General features: G+C 35.7%; 2 protein-coding genes across 2 annotated transcripts in view; both read right to left on the reverse strand.

Moving 5' to 3' along the window:
* Positions 1 to 18,834, reverse strand: part of LOC106874327 (uncharacterized) — a 217,444-nt gene that overhangs the window by 130,476 nt on the left and 68,134 nt on the right. The window lies entirely within an intron of this gene.
* Positions 10,119 to 18,834, reverse strand: part of LOC106876822 (sperm axonemal maintenance protein CFAP97D1) — a 35,926-nt gene continuing 27,210 nt past the window's right edge. The window contains exons 2-5 of the mRNA XM_014925537.3: positions 18,778 to 18,834; positions 16,696 to 16,814; positions 14,596 to 14,779; positions 10,119 to 10,621 (exon numbers count right to left, since the gene is read on the reverse strand). The exon at positions 18,778 to 18,834 is cut by the window's right edge and continues 24 nt beyond it. Of these exons, the coding sequence (XP_014781023.1) occupies positions 10,268 to 10,621; positions 14,596 to 14,779; positions 16,696 to 16,814; positions 18,778 to 18,834 (714 nt within the window). The 3' untranslated portion in view covers positions 10,119 to 10,267. The remainder of the gene's footprint in view (positions 10,622 to 14,595; positions 14,780 to 16,695; positions 16,815 to 18,777) is intronic.

Genomic DNA, 18,834 nt, shown 5'->3' on the forward strand with positions numbered 1-18,834 from the left:
GGTTAGGGTTAGGGTTAGGGTAGGGTAAAACAGCAAATTTAAAAAGAAAAAAGCAAATAAAACGAAGAAAAAAAAAGAAAATGAAAAAACCAAATTTAAAATGAAAAAAGCAAATAAAATGAAGCTATGGCTTAATCAGCCAAAGGAGTAAATATAAACAACTGAATACTTGTCAGTGATTGGTTGAAATTATCGAAATAAGACAATTTTTTACATGAAATAAATTCGAATACAAAAATATTTTTCTGTTCTATAACACAAAATAGATAAGTATACGAAGTTTGAAAGTCTTTCGGTACCAAAAACACTACGTAAAACATTAATGAAAAATGTGGCCTCCGTTTTAAAAAAGATCCAAGACTTATATGTCTTTGAAACTACTAGTCTTCTACAAACAAAAATCAATAAATTCTTACCTAGAACTGTATAGACTTGTACACATGAATGGTCAACCCTAGAGTGCTAAAATTATTTGATAGGGCATGAACTTCCAATTTACCTATTTGTCCTTTGGTGCAGCTAAATTTTTTATGTCGTCTGGAGCTCTCCTTGACTTTGCTGCTTTCCTTCCCGGCCCCAAGCCTATACACATGCTTATAAAGCAGACCTACAAATGCTACCCTAATAAAAGTGTCACCTAGGGCTGACCTCTCCTGCTCCTCACTTCTGTCTAGGGGTATAACTCCATGGTCTTTGTTTTACTTTTGCAAAAAAAAAAAAATATTCATTATACTTATAAAATGGCAGTTAGATGACATTTTGCAGAAAGCTGTTTAAGTTCACGGGTAAAGTCCACGTTGTTATGATTTTTGACCGACTAACTGACTGACCGATGTTTCATATCACTTTACAGACAAAAATATTTAATTTTCACTGGATTTGAAAATATATTCTACCGGGAGAACAGTTAAAAACTTTGTGTGATGTATCCTTAAGTGCCTTGTGGATAACACCGGTGGTACACTACCGGTAAGCTTGGGACCAAAAGTGGCCTGGTTTTCTGAAGACAACCTAAACGTATACTTAAAGGTATAAGATAAACAATGAAAAGTAAAGAACTAAATTAACAGATTCAAATTAATACATCTCCTTGTGATATTTATTAATTCACTTAAAATTCTTAAAATATATCATACAGCGTCATGTACACACCGTAACGTTTAGAGGATGAAATTCAAATGAAGTAATGAGCATGATTTTATTTAACAGATACAGATACGAATTAAAGTAGAGTACGTTTAATCTGTATCAAACCATTAAGGAACAAAACTATTTTTAACACATCGTACGCAAATTAAGCAATTTTGAAAACAATCTCTGTTTACTCAATATATTGCACAATACAGGACAGGATTTCTGAAGAACAGATAAGTCCAGTGCTGGGATCTTGTTCAAAACGGGGGCACCAGTTTTCATTTATGTTTTATGTAGTGTTTTTGGTACCGAAAGACTTTCAAACTTCGTATACTTATCTATTTTGTGTTATAGAACAGAAAAAAATTTTTGTATTCGAATTTATTTCATGTAAAAAATTGTCTTATTTCGATAATTTCTACTAATCACTGACGTCTATTCAGTTGAAAACAGTTAGCGCTGTAACGGTGTATATCGTATTAATCCCCGTTAGTTCTGACATTTCGGATTAACTAGACTGTTAACCCTAACTCTAACCCTAACTCTAGAATCCGAACTCTAAAATTGTTACACACATAGATACGCACAGCGTAATTTATTATATAAACAATATATGCGTATAAATTACGATTAAACCGGTTGAAATATGTCACAGGGAATAACATTTTTATGACCGGTCAGCAGTAACTCTATTCAGCTGAATAGACGTCAGTGATTGGTTGAAATTACAGAAATACGACAACTTTAACATGAAATAACTTGCGATGTACGTTTTTTTGTCAAGAAGACTAAGAGAAAAAGATGTTTTATATGACACATTCTACCAGTGTCCCAAGTTTCAAAGTGTTTCGTTAAGAAAATTCTGGTGCCCCCGTTTTGAACAAGATCCCAGTGCTGTACTAATATTATCACAGTCATTCAAAAATAATTAGTACAAAAAATAAAATAAAGATGAAATAAAGCCCAATAGGTTACTAATCTAACGTGAAATCTTAAATACTTCAAGTCATTGTTTGATATAACTGTAATTAGGATGAAGATTTTTCCTGCTTCAGCATGCCTCATTGAAGATGAATACTTATCCAAACGATAAAGAAATATCTAGAATGAAGATCATAATTCAAAAGCATTTATTATTGAGAACAATTGATGCAGTTGATACAATGTAGAAAATATTGCGCCAGCATGGCTGCAGTCCAATGATTGAAACAAGTACAAGATAAAAATAAATCCTCCGATAACATTTAAAATTTTAGGCCAAAATCTCATTTCTCAAGTAATTACAATTTTGATTTAAACTCGCTTGTTTTGTAAAATCTTTAGCTAATGAGAATAATCTTCCTCATTAATGGATTTGTAGATAGAATTAATTTATGTAAGAAGTAATATAGTAATTTGCATATTCATATTTACTATGTAAATGGAGAATAGTTGTCATAGAGACTTTAGTCTCTCTCTATCACCTTTCAACAGCATTATATATGAAGAGACATTAGAACAATTTAACAGCATAATAAAAATAAGTTTGTTTTTTTTTTGATGATGCTTGGTTTCACAATTCCTGTCATTCAGCTTAACAGCCGCTGATTAAGTTGTAATTTGGTATTGGAAGGTTAAGGGCTTCCTTGATGCCTGCCAGAGATGCAAGTAGCTATCACCATTGAAGGCATCGAGGTGAAGAGTGCTTCGTTGAGGAGCGAGGAGTTGTCACGTAGAAGGTCTGTCCTCAACTCACTGAGAAAATGAAACTCACTGTTTAAGTACCAGTTTTACTACGCATGCGCACTCGAGGGGCTTCCGGTGGTGAAGTTCCCTGCGCATGCGCAGAATAGTACTTCCTCAATGGCGGCTATAATTTCGCGCCACTACAACTAACAGTACACGTGGAAATTCCATGGTTTTTGAAAATCGTATGGTGAAATTGAATATTTTTCTGAAACATTTGATTCTTGAGATAATGTGAGGATTTTTGTGGTTGTCGTCACTGCATGTCGAAATCTTTAAAAAACTTTTTTCATATATCATATACGTGTAATTTTTGACGCTGAATCCAAATTTGTTATTCATTTATTTCAGAAAATTTTTGTGAAAATGTTACAGGTGTTCAAAGTTTGATAATTTTCAGAATTTTCAGCCAACCAGAAAACAGCGCTGCCTCTTCCCTCATCTATCACATAAGTGAGAAAGGAGGCGAGGGGGGGGGGGCACCGGCATGTCTAAACATTAAACTAGCTACAGTAAACAGTGAAAAACATTAGAAGATTCGAAAGCAAGTTAAATATTCAAAAGCTACGAGCAAACCAACGGGAGTTAATAGAAATAACAATCAAAACATTGCTTAAAACAGACATTTATTAGTTTAAAAACTCAAGAACAAAAGTTTGCAATACACTCCACGATTTTATGAAATAAATTATCTTTTTCATACCTCCTCTATATAAATTCACACATGCCAAATACTATGTTCAAGGGAAATAACTACAACATCGGAGTACTTTCCCTTTAAAATTATACAGTACCTCCTCCCTTCCCTCGTCATATTGCGGTTCACCTATCGCAGTTTATTATTTAAGCTTACGTCAATTCCTCTGTGGTATTATTTTGCATTCATAATAAAATACATATATACAAATTATAAAAATAATTTTAAAAAACGTACAGTACAGTACTGTTTCTACTTCGCGGATTTTCACCTATTGCAGGGGTTTTGGGAAGGTAACACTCACGATAGACGAGGGATTACTGTATTACATTTTCTCATTTTATTTTCTGGGACCACGAGATTGATTGACAATTGGTTCACTCTTTTTTGTATAGCTTACATTTTTTAAAAGTCTTTTCTAAATCTTTTTTTTTTTTTTTTTCTTTTTAGTGGGAAAATTTTGATAATTTTTCTGAAATTGCAATATATATCAGGTGCAGATTCCATCGATAACCAGCTAGAGGAGACTCCTCCTGGAGTTAAATACAGCCATATTTAAGTGGCGATAAACATTACTGTATATACATATACGCGTGTGTGTGTGTGTGTGTGCGTGCGCGCGCGCCCTGAAACGTTTTTGTAAAATTTTGTTTCACTACCCACCTAAAACTGATATTTTTGAATATTTTTCTGATGATAAAATTCATGTCACGTATTTTATCTCCCGCCTTCTGTTACATTTTTCAGCCAATTCCATTGCTGAAAAAAGGTAAAAATAGGAGTATCAGCTTCAGTCAAGAACAAATTGCTTGTTTGTTGGCCAATGCATTTTTCTGTACATTCCCAAGACGCAACACAATGAAACAGAACATGGAATACTCAAACTACCCTAGCATTAATTTCACTAGGTAAGCATAACATGTTTGTATTTTTCTACTGGTACCTCTATCCCTTTCTTTCTTTCTTGTTGTTTTCTGTCCTGCTCCTCCTCGTTCTTTCTCTCTTTCATTCTTGTGTTGATGTCATCATCATCATCATCGTCGTTTAACGTCCGCTTTCCATGCTAGCATGGGTTGGACGATTTGACTGAGGACTGGTGAACCAGGAGGCGACACCAGGCTCCAATCTGATTTGGCAGAGTTTCTACAGCTGGATGACCTTCCTAACGCCAACCACTCAGAGAGTGTAGTGGGTGCTTTTACGTGCCACCGGCACGAGGGCCAGTCAGGTGGTACTGGCAACGGCCACGCTCGAAATGGTGTATTTTACGTACCACCTGCACAGGAGCGAGTCCATCGGTACTGGCAACGATCTCGCTCAAATGTCTTTTCACGTGCCAGGGAGGCGACATTGGTAACGATCAACGGCCTCGCTCGAAATGGTGTATTTTATGTGTCACCTGCATAGGGGCCAGTCCATCGGCACTGACAACAATCTCACTCAAATAAATCTAGATATATTCTTTATATTTCAGTTTATATCAAAATGTTAATCATTGTTTCCTAGAAAAACTAAAGTGTTTAATGCATTATTTTAAGCATGTGACAAATAAAAGTATGTATTTTATTGCATGGAAATATTTCAGTACATTTTTTACCAATTATATGCTTCTTTGCATAAGAAAATGTCTATTACTATGCCATCTTAAGGTCTTGAAGTAAACATCTACAAGCCTTGATGTCTGCAGATATTCATCTCATTTGACATTCTCATAAATTAACAAATGAAGTTTATGCCTGATGTTGTTTAGATATGAAGCAATGAAGAAAATGTTACACATAGTTTTCAATATTTTAGTATATAATATGGTTGCTTATTAGACTCCAAACATCACTATGCAAAAGGCCAACTTATCTAAGTCTAAAAAAAATGAAGTAGGTTCTATGTTGTAATAGTTTAATAAGGGCTAGTTTACCATAATTATAGGCCTCTGGACAAAGTAATGCAGTGAGGTCTCCTATATACACAACAAAAACATGAAAAGATTAGCATTGGGCCCCTAGATTTGTGGGGATCCTGGGCAACTGCCTAGTGTGTCCATGCCTTAAGACACATTACCTTCAAGTACAGAAAAATCTAAGACAACAATGATACAAACTAAAATAAAGTTCAGTCTATAATTTTATTTGATAGTTTGATGGTTTTTTTATCTAATAAAAGTCATAATTTGTTATCATGACTTTAGATTCTTTTGTACACTGCCATCAAACATGTCACATGTTAAGCCAGTTTAAAAATATGTTATTGAGCCAGCTTCAAGTAATAATAACAAATATTATGAAAGCTTTTAACTGGATTTTGCAAAAAGAAAATTATTTTCTATTCAAAAATATCTTCTATCTTTTAGTATATGTTTATATGTTTTCAATTTCCAGGTGCTAATCATATTTGAAACAAATTCTCATTTCCCTTAAATAAGTATTTATTCTCCATTATTTTCTCAAAATAGAATTTATTTAAGTTAACACAGGATTTATATTCCTGTAAATATTGACTGTATTGGTCAATATCGATACAGTATCTGTTAAAGAAAAGTTCCAGTGTTGAGAATTCTTGTAATAAATTAAATTCAATAACAGATTATTTTCTTCTTCACACTTGCAAGAAAAGCTAAGCTTTGGCTGTTGTGAGATCCCCTTCACGTTCCTGGCGATGTCTAAGAGCCTTCCTTCTTATTTAAATAAAACTCTGTGTGTGTATGTGTGTGTGTGTGTGTGTGTGTGTGTGTGTGTGTGTGTGTTCGAAGGTTGATTGTTATGGTTGATTGTTACAAATTCCCGGTAACAAAACCTACTGGTACAGATTTGGGTGAGGTGGAGTTATTCCCCTTACATCTGTTCCCGTGTATGTCAACAACGACTACTTTTAAAATCGATCCCAAATATGGTATTGTGGAGATTCATAGAGAAATTACTTTTATTACTTTTTTTTCCCCCAAAAAAATTATCTATATTGATTAATTGGAATATAATACCTATGCATATAATAGATATATAATGCAAAACCACGTTGAAAATACAAATACAAAATCAGGAGGTAAAAAAAATAGGAAAAAGAAGAACAAAGAAAGAAAAAATACATCAATTCAACCACAATTGGTACCTCAGTTGGTCGCACACCACAAGGCTCAACGGAACCTGCTGAAGCAAATCAACACGCTCGTGGCACTAGCATGAGCGACGGTGAGGCTAAAGCGATGGAACAGCCAAGCACCCGCACGGGTGTCAGTTGATGCCTCGATAAGGTGAGCCCCCAACGATGACAAGAACTTCGTCAGCAATTTCCTAGTCCGCAGATAAAGAATTCCATGTTTTTAACAGGAATTTCCTCTGATAGGGGCATTGACTAAACACTTTCAGAGGAAATACCTGTTGCCAATTTAGAACTCTCCATTTGCAGACTAGGAAGACTAGTTTCGAAAGTAGTGACTGTTGACGCATCTGGAACCGATGTAAGGGGGATAACTCTACTTCCCCCCCCCCCCCCCCAAACTGTACCTGTTTGTTTCGTTACGGGAATTTTGAAATTTTGTTTACAAAATTTACTGGCCATGACGTTTTCTTCCCTTAAAGGTAGAGAGGTTATATGACTCTGACAATTTTAGTCTGATGATATATGTACTGATCGATATATATTCTTTCCTGGTGAAGCCGGTTTATGGGGTTACCTGTTGGCCTATGACCTCTAAGAGTTCATAGCCAACTACATATATATATATATATATATATATATATATATATATATATATATATATATATATATATATATATATATATATATATATATATATATATATACCAGAGTAAGCTCATAAATGTGAAACAAGGTGGAAAAAATAGTACTCGAATGCCGAATTGTTTTAATGTTTCCGTCATGTTAATGTCTATCTTCTCTCTCTTTTATGTGTGTATTTCTCTTTATGTGTATCATGGCTTAGTGGTTAGGATATCTGGTTCATGATTGTAAGGTCATGACATTGATTCTTGGTGGCATATTGCATCCTTGAGCAAGACACTTTATTTCACGTTGCTCCAGTCCACTCAGCTGGCAAAAATGAGTTGTATCTGTACTTCAAAAGGATCAACCTTGTCACATTCTGTGTCTCACTAAATCTCCCTAAGAACTATGTTAAGGGTACGCATGTCTGTTGAGTGCTCACCTACTTGTGCATTAATTTCTCAAGCAGACTGTTCTGTTGATCAAATCAACTGGAATGCTTGTCATCGTAACTGACAAAAAGCCAGGCAGTATGAAGGAAGGGAAAATTTTCAACTAATAAATGAGAACGTCTCTCTTTTTCTCTCTCCCTCCATCTGTGTGTATATATTTCTGTACACGTGTGTGTGTGTGTGTGTGTGAGTGCGCGCGCGCGCATGTTTCTGGGGCCAACTCTGATCAAGAAAACATAAAATCAAAGTCATTCCAACAGTGACCATCCCATCTTTTTGCCTCTTCAAGCCATACTGTTTAATACACCCTTTGTTTTCAAGATGGCAGAGACTTAGTTAACCCTTTATCATTTAAACCAGTCATATCCAGCCCAAATAGTCTATCTGTTTTATGTTCAGAGCGGTCAGATCAGGCCTCTCGCACCTCCCCTAAAATGTCATTCGAAAAATAAACAACCACATCGTTGAAATCTTGAAGCTATGAAATAATGTACGAAGAATACAAAAGAATGTGAACAAGTAAGCGTTACATTTGATAGAATAAACTGAATGCTAAAGGGTTAAGGGAGATACAGCTCCTTGATTTTAGTTGGTTGAACAACCACATAAAGATTCCTCAATGGTATGTGTGGCTACAAGTGTGTGCAGCAAATGGTACACGCCGTTGCTATAAGCAGGGATAGTACTATGGAAGTGATTTGTGGTCAAGTGTCTTATCAATGGTGTGATTTATCTCTTGTTTACATCTACTACATATGTGGAAAATCGGTGTTTGTTTGTGGCGTTGTTAGCTAACTCCTCCTACATCGTTTTCCTGACTTTGATGAAACTTGACACAAGATGGAAACCTTGTGACATGCTTAGATTGTTGAAAAAATCGATAATACGGCCCCTGGAAGGGACCTTTATATCTACCTTATATAACTAATTTTTTTTTTTAAACACCCGATGGAAATAACCCATAGCACCTGCACAATATTTTTTTAAACACTCAAGGGAAATAACCCGTAGCACCTGCACCTACAGTTGTTAGTTTTTAGCAAAGCGATCAATATTTGATTTTCACGATTAGCGGACCTAATTCTGCATTTCACTACTCACAATTTTGAACTGCTAGACTTTATTATTGCACTTTCTTGATACATAATGCCCATAACTCTGATACTTCTACATTTTTCCAGTTACAATTTTTCGATAACACTGCATAAATTTTTGATTCCAGAACGTATTAAATAAGTGTGTCCCAATACAATGAACTCGTACTTTGAATGCTTAAAATCCTTAAAAAATGAAACCAAACTTCCACACCACATTCAGTTGGGACTTATCACTTATACTTATTTTACAAGTCATAATATTTATTGCTTATTTACAGTTCATACATTCTCATGAAAATGATTAAGCCATTGAATTCAGAAATATTTTACAGGTTTCATTGTTTATGTTCGATTACTTTGAATATTGATCTTTTTTTTTTTTTTTGCCCAATTTCTTATTTTTGCAAACAATATCATTTTTATACTTTATTTGACAGGTGAGTTGAACTCATGTCTGGAAACCTCGTGATATATTTAGTTCGTTGAAAAAAAATCGATAATAATGCCCCTCTAATGGATCCTTCTATCTACTACATATTACTAATATTTTATTTAAACCCAAGGGAAATAATCCATGCCCCCTGCAGTTTTTAGCGAAGCGATTAATATTTGATTCTCACTATCAGCCGACCTAATTCTGCATTTCGCTACTGCTTTGAACTGCTAGACATTATTATTGCACTTCCTTGATTTGAATCTTAAACCTTAAAGACTTCATTCATGCATTTCTATACATACATACTTTTTTGAATGCCCTTTACTCCGATAATTCTGCATTTTTACAGTTACCCTTTTTCCATGACAGTAGATAATTTTTTTTATTCCACAACGTATTTGTAGTGGCTTCATGCAGGCATAGCGTGGATTCGATCCTCGATTGTCAAATTTCACTTAACACTTCAACAGTGCTTTTCTCACAGTGAAAGGAGAGTTTTTCTGTAAATGACAGCAGTTATACATTTCCCAGATGCATTTGCTAAGCAGAATAATGTCTTTGCCACTTGACCCTTCTAACCTCTTCTAAGCCACCAGGGGCTGGAATGGAGATAACAAACCTCCAACGAAATCATGTTTTCAACAATATGTCTATCCTTCTGGCTGCTTTTCGATATTTATGAAAACAAGAACTCCGTAAGCTAAAGGCAGTTACTGAGAGCGACCATCAGTGAGTGTGAACGTTATTATTGCACTTACTTCACTTCATTTTCAAACATTAAACACTTCATTCATATATCTATATACAGGTGTAAAAGGTGTGTGTGTGTGTGTGTGTTTACTAAGAAATTTAGAAATTCATTATTGAAATAAAATTTTTATTTATTAAACAAAATGCGTCAAAGAATTTAATAATATTTTTATAGGTCACATATATTTAACCAGAGGATTTTGAGGGAAATTATTAAACATTTTTATTAATCATTATTTTTCCGAACAACCTCTTTAGTTTACTCAGCATTATCCTCTTCTTCAGTATTATCTTGTTCTCTAGTATTATCTTCTTCTTCTTCAGTGTCTTCTTGTACTTCAGAATCTCGTACTTCAGTTTCCACTTGTATATTAGTATTCTCTTGTACTTCAGTTTTGTCTTGTGCTTTAGTATCCTCTTGTAGTTCAGTATTCCCATGTATTTTAGTATTCTCCCGAGAACGTCTTAATTCATTTCCTTTCTCATCTGTTTTCCTATCGTCTTGTACTTCTGGCATCGGACTTTTTTCTGATTCAGCTTCATCATTGGTAGTCTTGCTTCTGCAATCAGTTCTTTTGTCTTTTGAAACAGATTTTTTCTTAGCATTAGGTTTCTGTAAATTATTAAAACAAACATATATTTGGTGCTGTACTTGTGTTCAGCAAACATTGAGATGAGATGAAACATATGCAAAAAAAAAACAAGAAACATGAAAGGCAATAGGGAAACCTAAAAATTTGTAGGCTGGGAATTTGGGAACTGGGAATCCTGGAAGAGTAGACTTACAAACCTCAAGAAAATACAAAGCACACAAAATACCATCGTGCGCGCGCGCGCACACACACCATGTGTCTCATAAGTTTATCAAGACATTGAAAATGTTTAAAATGATAAATTACTTAAAGAAACTGTGTATATAATATAATGTAATGTGTGTGTGTGTGTGTGTGTGCATGTGTAAATGTGTAAATATGTGTGTGTGTGTGCGCGCATGTGTGTGTGCATGTGTAAATGTGTGTGTGTGTGTGTGTGTGTGTGTGTTTACATGCTTGTGTGCCCATGGTTTCAGATGAAAGAATCAGGTTGTAATATAAATAGCTAATGTTATCTCTAACTAAGACAGGCCTGATAACAAGTCTCACCTAGCAATTTATTATAGGAAACTGAAACATGTTATGACTAGAACCTTAATTAATGTTTAATATGAAAAATTGGTGTTGATTTTCTCTCTTTCCACCCAGACAAAACCCTCAACTTTTCAACATCCTCATGAACAACAACGACAAACATTTACACACACAAGCAAATTATGTTCACATTCACAATAATACAGACACACACATATATAAATATACGCATGTACATGTGTATATATATATATATATATATATATATATATATATATATATATATATATATATATATATACATGTGTGTGTGTGTGTGTGTGTGTGTGTGTGTGTGTGTGTGTGTGTGTATGTGTGTGTGTATACACACACATAGTTTATTTGCAAACAACTTGTAGATGCAAGTGTTCCCAGTTAAAAATCTCCTTGTACTGGGCACTAGGGGCTGAAAGGATCACCAGGGGAGAAAGCATACTATTTTGGTGGATTTATTGTGCACTGGCTCCACTGTATGATGTGAGGACCTACTTGATCGATCAACTGGTTATCAACTTTGACCCAATTTTTTTCCTAGCCACATCCCATCATCTCTTTTTAGCCAAATCCAGTGACTTGATTTTTCAACTGTGGCCTGCTTACCTTTCATAATGGAATTTGTTTTATGATGATTCACAAACAGCAGCAATTATCATTGCCTCAAACTACTTCCTGGTATTCCACTGCAACCATTAGATGATTAGATGATATACCACCTTCCAAACAACATCCAGGCATTTGGTGGTGTTCATGCCAGCCATTCTTCCAAGTCAGTGCAGTACACCATTATTATTTTCATGGGGAACTGTTAGCTTGACTTACACACACACACACACACACACATTAAAGAAGATTGGTCAGAAATGATGAGATTATTGTTTTCTTAGTTTATTTATATACAAGTATAAAAGGTCTTGGAATTTTCCCAAGGGAATGAAATTACTGCTCAACAAAGACATAAAGAGTTAAGCAGTATTTTATTTCCTTCGGAAATTTCACAGACATTTTACACCTATTTATAAATAAGTTAAGAAATGATACCTACATTACTTCTGACTAATTTTTCTGAATTATTTTAATATTTTAATTCACTCTTCTGTACACCGCCCCCCGAAAGAAAACTGTACTTCTCTTGGGTGTATGTATATCTTTTTTTATTCATTCAGTAATTTCCATCTTTGTACTGCAGTTACAACACTGGGGTATCATACTCAAGGATTTTTAATTGATTTCAGTAAATTGTATGATACTTATTTTCATTGATTGTATAATAATCAAAATGGCTAAGTTCATCTTAACTACTTTAAGCAATATACCATAAAGTACTTTCGTTCAACTTATTGGTTTATGTCCAGTTATTCTTTGTTGATAAGAAAGAAGGGAGTGTATGAGAAGATATCCTTCACAGTGGTTTGCAATCAGGAGATATGGTTTCCCTTTTGGCTAGTGTGTACTTGTATATGTGAGGACAATTTGTAAAACTTCAATTCTAGAGTTCAGGTAGGTTTTAGGATGCTTAGTAGAATTTGTATCCTCTGAGACAAAGGCTTCACTTATTGGTTCCATTTATACACGCTTTTAACTTCACAAACATTTTCCATTCATTGTTATATTTGATTCTGTCTTTCAAAGGCCATGTTTAGCTTGCCAATGTTGTGGTTCTCTCTCTCTCTCTCTCTCTCTCTCTCTCTCTCTCTCTCTCTCTCTCTCTCTCTCTCTCTCTCTCCATCTCCATGTGTATGTGTGCGTCCATATGTGTATCTACCTTGCACACATAGACATGCTTTTCTCAGAGACCAGAGCAATGTTCGAAGTTCCACGGTAGACTACTGTCTCAGATGAATTACGTACATTGCTCTGGTCTCTGAGAAAAGCTGTCGTGGCGTAGACGTTCCTCGTTTGGCTGCCAGGGCCTTCTCTCTTTTCTGTCTTGTTGACCACTGAATTTATAAGAATCGTAGCAGCTAGAAGGACAGACATACTGCAGCAGAGTTTGTATTTAAATATGTCAGCTCCTGTCCATTTGAACTTCGCCTGACATGGCCTTAGATCGAAGGTTAAAGGGAGATGATCAATCACTTTTTGACAGGACAAAGAAAACCTGTTTTCGCGCCTGTTGATCGTGGTGGTTTGGACGACCGAGAATTCTTAGATTCGGTTTCGAATCTTGGCTTGGAGAAGGAAGTGTTAATTTTTACACATACATTTAAAGCAAAATTTCTTTAGGGTCTTTTAAAATACTATTGTGGACCCCTAAAATATTACATGGACCCCGGTTGAGAACCACTGATCTATCGTGTGATATAATGATTTCTTACACTGGCTCGATGCTTCCTATTTTGGCAGTGGGACAGTGATCAATGCCGTCTTAAGGTATGGTCACACTAGACTGTTTCCTGGAGGCCTCACAGTTCTGCCCAGTTCTGATCTACCTGTTAATAGATAAATACTATAGGCCCTAGTGCACTGGTTTGCCCGAGGGTCTATAATGCTACTAAGACAACTCTGTACTTCATTGTTATTTATTTTATCGAACTCAGTGATAAGGAAGACACTCAAATCTCCACATGATTTGAACTTAAAAACATAAATGAACTTAATCAGATACTACAGGATATTTAACTTGACACTATTGTCCTTACGCAACGTCACCCTTAACTCATACAAAAATGATAATGACTTTAGATACATATCATTAGGAGTGTGCTGATTTCAAAGCAACCTGGAAAGCAAGAAAGCCTCTTTTTCGTCTACCAAGTAAATATCGTAAATGTAGCAAATGGTACTACATTTGGTCATGTTACCAAATGTTTAAGCAGATATTTTGGGAACATACTTTACTTATATATTCATCACTCGCGCACAAAAGAATAACATATATTTTGCAATTCAATCAGTAAGTGGGTAGAAAAAATTCATTGTAAAATAGTATATATACAAATTTGGTGGGCGCCCACACATACATACACATCATATGTGTGTGTGTGTGAGTGAATGCACGAATGTATACAAAATGAAACTAAGAACTTTGAAACAATCATGATGTGTCCGCCCACCAATTTTTTTCTTTTCTCATTAAATTGCGATATAATTGTCATCTACGCCAGCTTACAGGCATTTTCATTAAAAAAATATCCATTTTCCAGAAAGTTATGAAGAAACAAAATCGAGAGTAGATGATTTAGTTTCTAATAACTTGTGTTATCTATATTTCAATAAAGATTGTTTTTCCTTTCTTAGAAAGCTGTGATTTCATTTTCATTTTTTTTTTTTTTTAATTGAAGTCTTGTGATGACAAAAGAGCACAACATAACTAGGCATCTATAAACATACGTATACCACCATATATATTTTCAAACAGATATACAAGTCTGAAAGAAAAAAAAAGAATACATACGTATAATCACTTCATTTATACACTTACCGTACTGGACCACCAGTCATTGGGAAAATGGGATATATTATTCAAAAATGAACGATTTTTCTTCCATTCTTTCTGCCAAGTCGTGTGGTTATATTCTGCTCGCCGGTTCAATATCCTCTGTAAAATATCTTTATTTTCTCTACTAATTCTAATTTGCTCTCTTTGTCTCTTCTCGGAATTAAGGCTGAGAAACAAATAGAAAAATAAATTATTTATATCAAAACACACACACACTCATACATATATATATACACACCCATCCATCCGCACACGAAGTGCTCTTTGCAGCTATTTCTTTTGATATATGAAGATGCAGATGGATGCAAATGCAAATAATCTAAATAATGTCCATAATTCCTCATCTCTTAAATATAGAACTTTATTAAACAGCTTAGACAGAAAGACAAGGAAGTCGCTGACTATATATGGGATACTCCACCAAAAAGTAATACAGATTGACTGTATGTACTAAGAAAAATAGGGGGAAGAAGACTGATCGGATGCGAACACAGCATTAGAGTAGAAGAAAACAACATATCATGGTATGTAAAAAAAAATGCTACAAAACTGCCATTACTAGAAGAAGGTTAGGCTTGTGTAGGATGAAAGATTGCAAAGATAAAGCACTATACAAGAAATTGAAAGCGAATGAAACCGAAAATAGGTGAATAAAGAAAAGAATACATGGTCAATTTGATAAGGATGTTAAAGATAAGACAGACAGAGAAAAAAGATGGCTGTGGATGACTAAAAGTGATTTAAAACCGGAAACGGAGGCTCTAATCTGTGCTGCCCAAGAGCAAGCACTAAGAACAAACTACATAAAATACAGAATAGACAGCACAGAAGAAAGTGATAAGTGCAGAATCTGTGGACAAAACGGTGAAAGCTTATGGTATATTACCAGCTAAAGTATGCTACTAGCCCAGAAAGAATATAAGAGACGTCACGACAATATAGCCAGGCTTGTCCATTGGACACTTTGCAACAAGTATGGACTTGACAGAGCCAAAAATTAGTACGACCACAAACCTGAAGGCATTGTCGAAAATAGAAATGCAAAGATCATATGGGGTTTTATGATTCAGTGCGACCATGAGGTTGTATTGCCACGTTATGTACCTTTGTTTTGCAGAGCTTCTTCCCTCTTCGTCGATGTTTGCGATGGCTGAAACGAAAGAACGGCGTGCTTCCGAGAAATTCTGTTTACTGCAAGGGAAAACGGCAGCTGAAACAGTTGTCATTATTCAAACAGTTTTCAAGGACGCTGCCATAAGCAAAACACAACTTTACGAGTGATTCTTGCGCTTTAGGAATGGACACTTGTTGCTTGAAGACTAATATCGTTCAGGGCGGCCATCGATCTCCCGAACGAATGAAAAAATCATGAAAATTCAAGAACCAATCTTGGAGGACCGTCACCGAACAACTGACGAACTTGTTGATATGACTGGTGTGTTCTGGAGCTCCTGCCAACGAATTTTGAGCGAGTAAGTGCAAGTTAAAAGAGTTGCAGCAAAATTCGTGCCTCGCTTGCTCACGGAAGATCAAAAGCAGCCATGAATGAATGTGTGTTGTGAACTGAAAGAACAGATAGAAATTGATCCGGACCTTTTTTGGAAGGTCATCATTGGGGACGAAAGCTGGTGAAACGGAACTTGCAGATGTGGAAGCGCGAAGAAAACAACGACGGAGGCGTTAAAAGGTATCACTTTGCAAGAGTTCCAGGACTACTTCGGACAGTGGAAAACGTATCTTGACCGATTCATTGCTTCAAATGGAGAATACTTTGAAGGCGACAAAAGTGTAAACATGTAAAACTAAGTGAATAAAATAATATTACAAAAATTCCAGTTTCTTTTAGGTAATCCTATGGTCGCATGCGCAAAGAACTCCATTTATGAAATATTTTTTGCTTGCTTTGACAATCGATCATACAACTAATAGATTCCTCAAGACATTGAAATGTGAAGCATCAACGTCATTGCTCTCCTGAACAGTAACCATAATGTTATCATGTCATAAAATGATTAATTATCTTCGGTTCTCAGACGACGTACGCTATTTAATTCAATATGAAAGTTTTTGATTTTTACCAACCTCTTATATAAATAATCATTGCGGTTGTCAATCCTTCCCCGCGTTCGCATAATGTAACCCATTCTTTCCAAAAGTCTGTGATTATCTCTTTCAATGGTGGCAAGATGTTCTTCCTCTAACTGAAAATGAAATAAAATGAAGCATGAAAAAAATTAAAACTAAGAGGAATAATGATAATGATGTAGAGTTTTAAGGTGGAAAAAAAAACAATTTTTGTGAAATCATCGCATATTTTGTTTCTAATTTAATTCAGTTTTGTTGTCTTCACTTACCACCCAAATAGTGCTTTTCCAGCGTTGAATGTTTCATGTTCATACCTGTCAGTTGATTTCGAAGGTTTTAGTTATTTTGAGCGTCTATTCATCTGCTATTACATGAGACAAATGGAGGATAGATTACCATTGGACATGATTGTCTTCAATTCTGTAAGACGTGTTGAATATAATCTTATCAACTATATATACATTAATACACAAATTATTATATTACTTCTTATCTGAATTAACTCTGTCCAGAAATCCATTAACGAGGAAGATTATTCATTGGCTAAAGATTTTACAAACAAGCGAGTTAGAATTAGAATTTATTGAGAAATGAAATTTTGGTCTAAAATTTTAAATGGTATTAGAGAATTTGTATTTTATTTTTGGTATTTAACTTTTACTATCTTCAATCATTGAACTGCGGCCATGGTGGGGCACCTGCCTGAAGGATTTAGTTGAACAAATCGACCCCTCTAGTTACTTTTTAAGCCTATCTGTATCTTTTGTAGAGCCACTAAGTTACGGGGACGTAAATTAACCAGCACAGGTTGTCAAATACTAGTGAGGACAAACACAAGGACACAGATGTGTACACATACATATATGTGACGGGCTTCCACAGTTTCCACCAACCAAAATCACTCAGAAAGCATTGATCGTGGCAGTCATGCATACAGCGACTGCATTGGAAGGAGCTCTCTGCCGGTGCTACTGGTTTTTCTTCCTGTCAAATGAGTGTTTTTTTTTTTTTTTTCCTGGTGAGTTCCTGTTTTTCTTCCGCTCGCTATATTCCCGTTTCGCAGTATTTTTCGCCAATGTAGGCGTTCATTTGCAACCTCCTCCCATCTCAAGACGTCCAAATCAAGCGACTTCATATCCCTCTTACAAACGTCCTTAAAACGAAGATGAGGTCGTCCTCGTGCTCTTGTGTCGGTGGTCAATTCCTCATACAGGAGGCCTTTTGGACCCTCCCGTCCTGCATGCGATGTACATAACAGGGCCAGCACAAACGACGCTGCTGGAGCAGGGTGAATATGCTGGATATCTTGGTGCGGTTGAGGACTTCGGTGTTAGTGATGTGGTCGTTCCACTTGAGATCCAAGATGCGTCTCAAATTACGAAGGTGGAAGAGGTTGAGACGCCGCCCCTGTCTGGAGCAAAGGCTCCAGGTCTCACTGCCGTTAAGTAACGTACTTAGGACGCATGCCTTATAGACAGCACTCTTGGTGTTTGCGGCCACTCAGACTCTATTTGTGAGCCTGGAAAATGTAGAGGATGCTTGTCCAATTCGCCTGTTGATCTCAGGGTCCAGGCAGAGGTCATCAGCGATGGTAGAGCCGAGGTAGGGAATTCATGGACTACCTCAAGCTTGGCACCTTGGTCCAGTACTTTGGACTTCTTCAGACTGATAGACTGAATTCCTAATAGGCCTTTTATGGGGTGGCATTTTTTAGACTGTTTTATAAACATGTTTAAACATGGCGGCAGGGAGGAAAGCAAGCAAACTCAAGGACAGCTCCAGACGACACAGACACTCTAGCTACACCGCCAATTGAGATGAAAAGTCAGCATGAAAAATATATGAGTTGAGAAAAAAAATGCTAACTGTCGATTTTCGTGTCGTGGGTTTCTTTGAATTATCAACCGTATGGTATATATATTGAAGTGTGCCCGGTGATGGAGCTGCCCCAATATAGCGGCAGTCCAAACACTGAAATTAGTAAAAATAAAATAAAGAACTGATACAAATACAAACCGTTCACAAATATATAATATATACCCTATATCTGAAAAGATGTTATGACTGAAATTGTCTTACCTGAAGTTTCTTCATTTTCAAATGCAAGTGCATGAAATTCGGTGGTGGCTTATTGTC

This window comes from Octopus bimaculoides, chromosome 5 (genome assembly GCF_046866305.1).
Source record: "Octopus bimaculoides isolate indiv1 chromosome 5, ASM4686630v1, whole genome shotgun sequence".
NCBI lineage: Eukaryota > Metazoa > Mollusca > Cephalopoda > Octopoda > Octopodidae > Octopus > Octopus bimaculoides.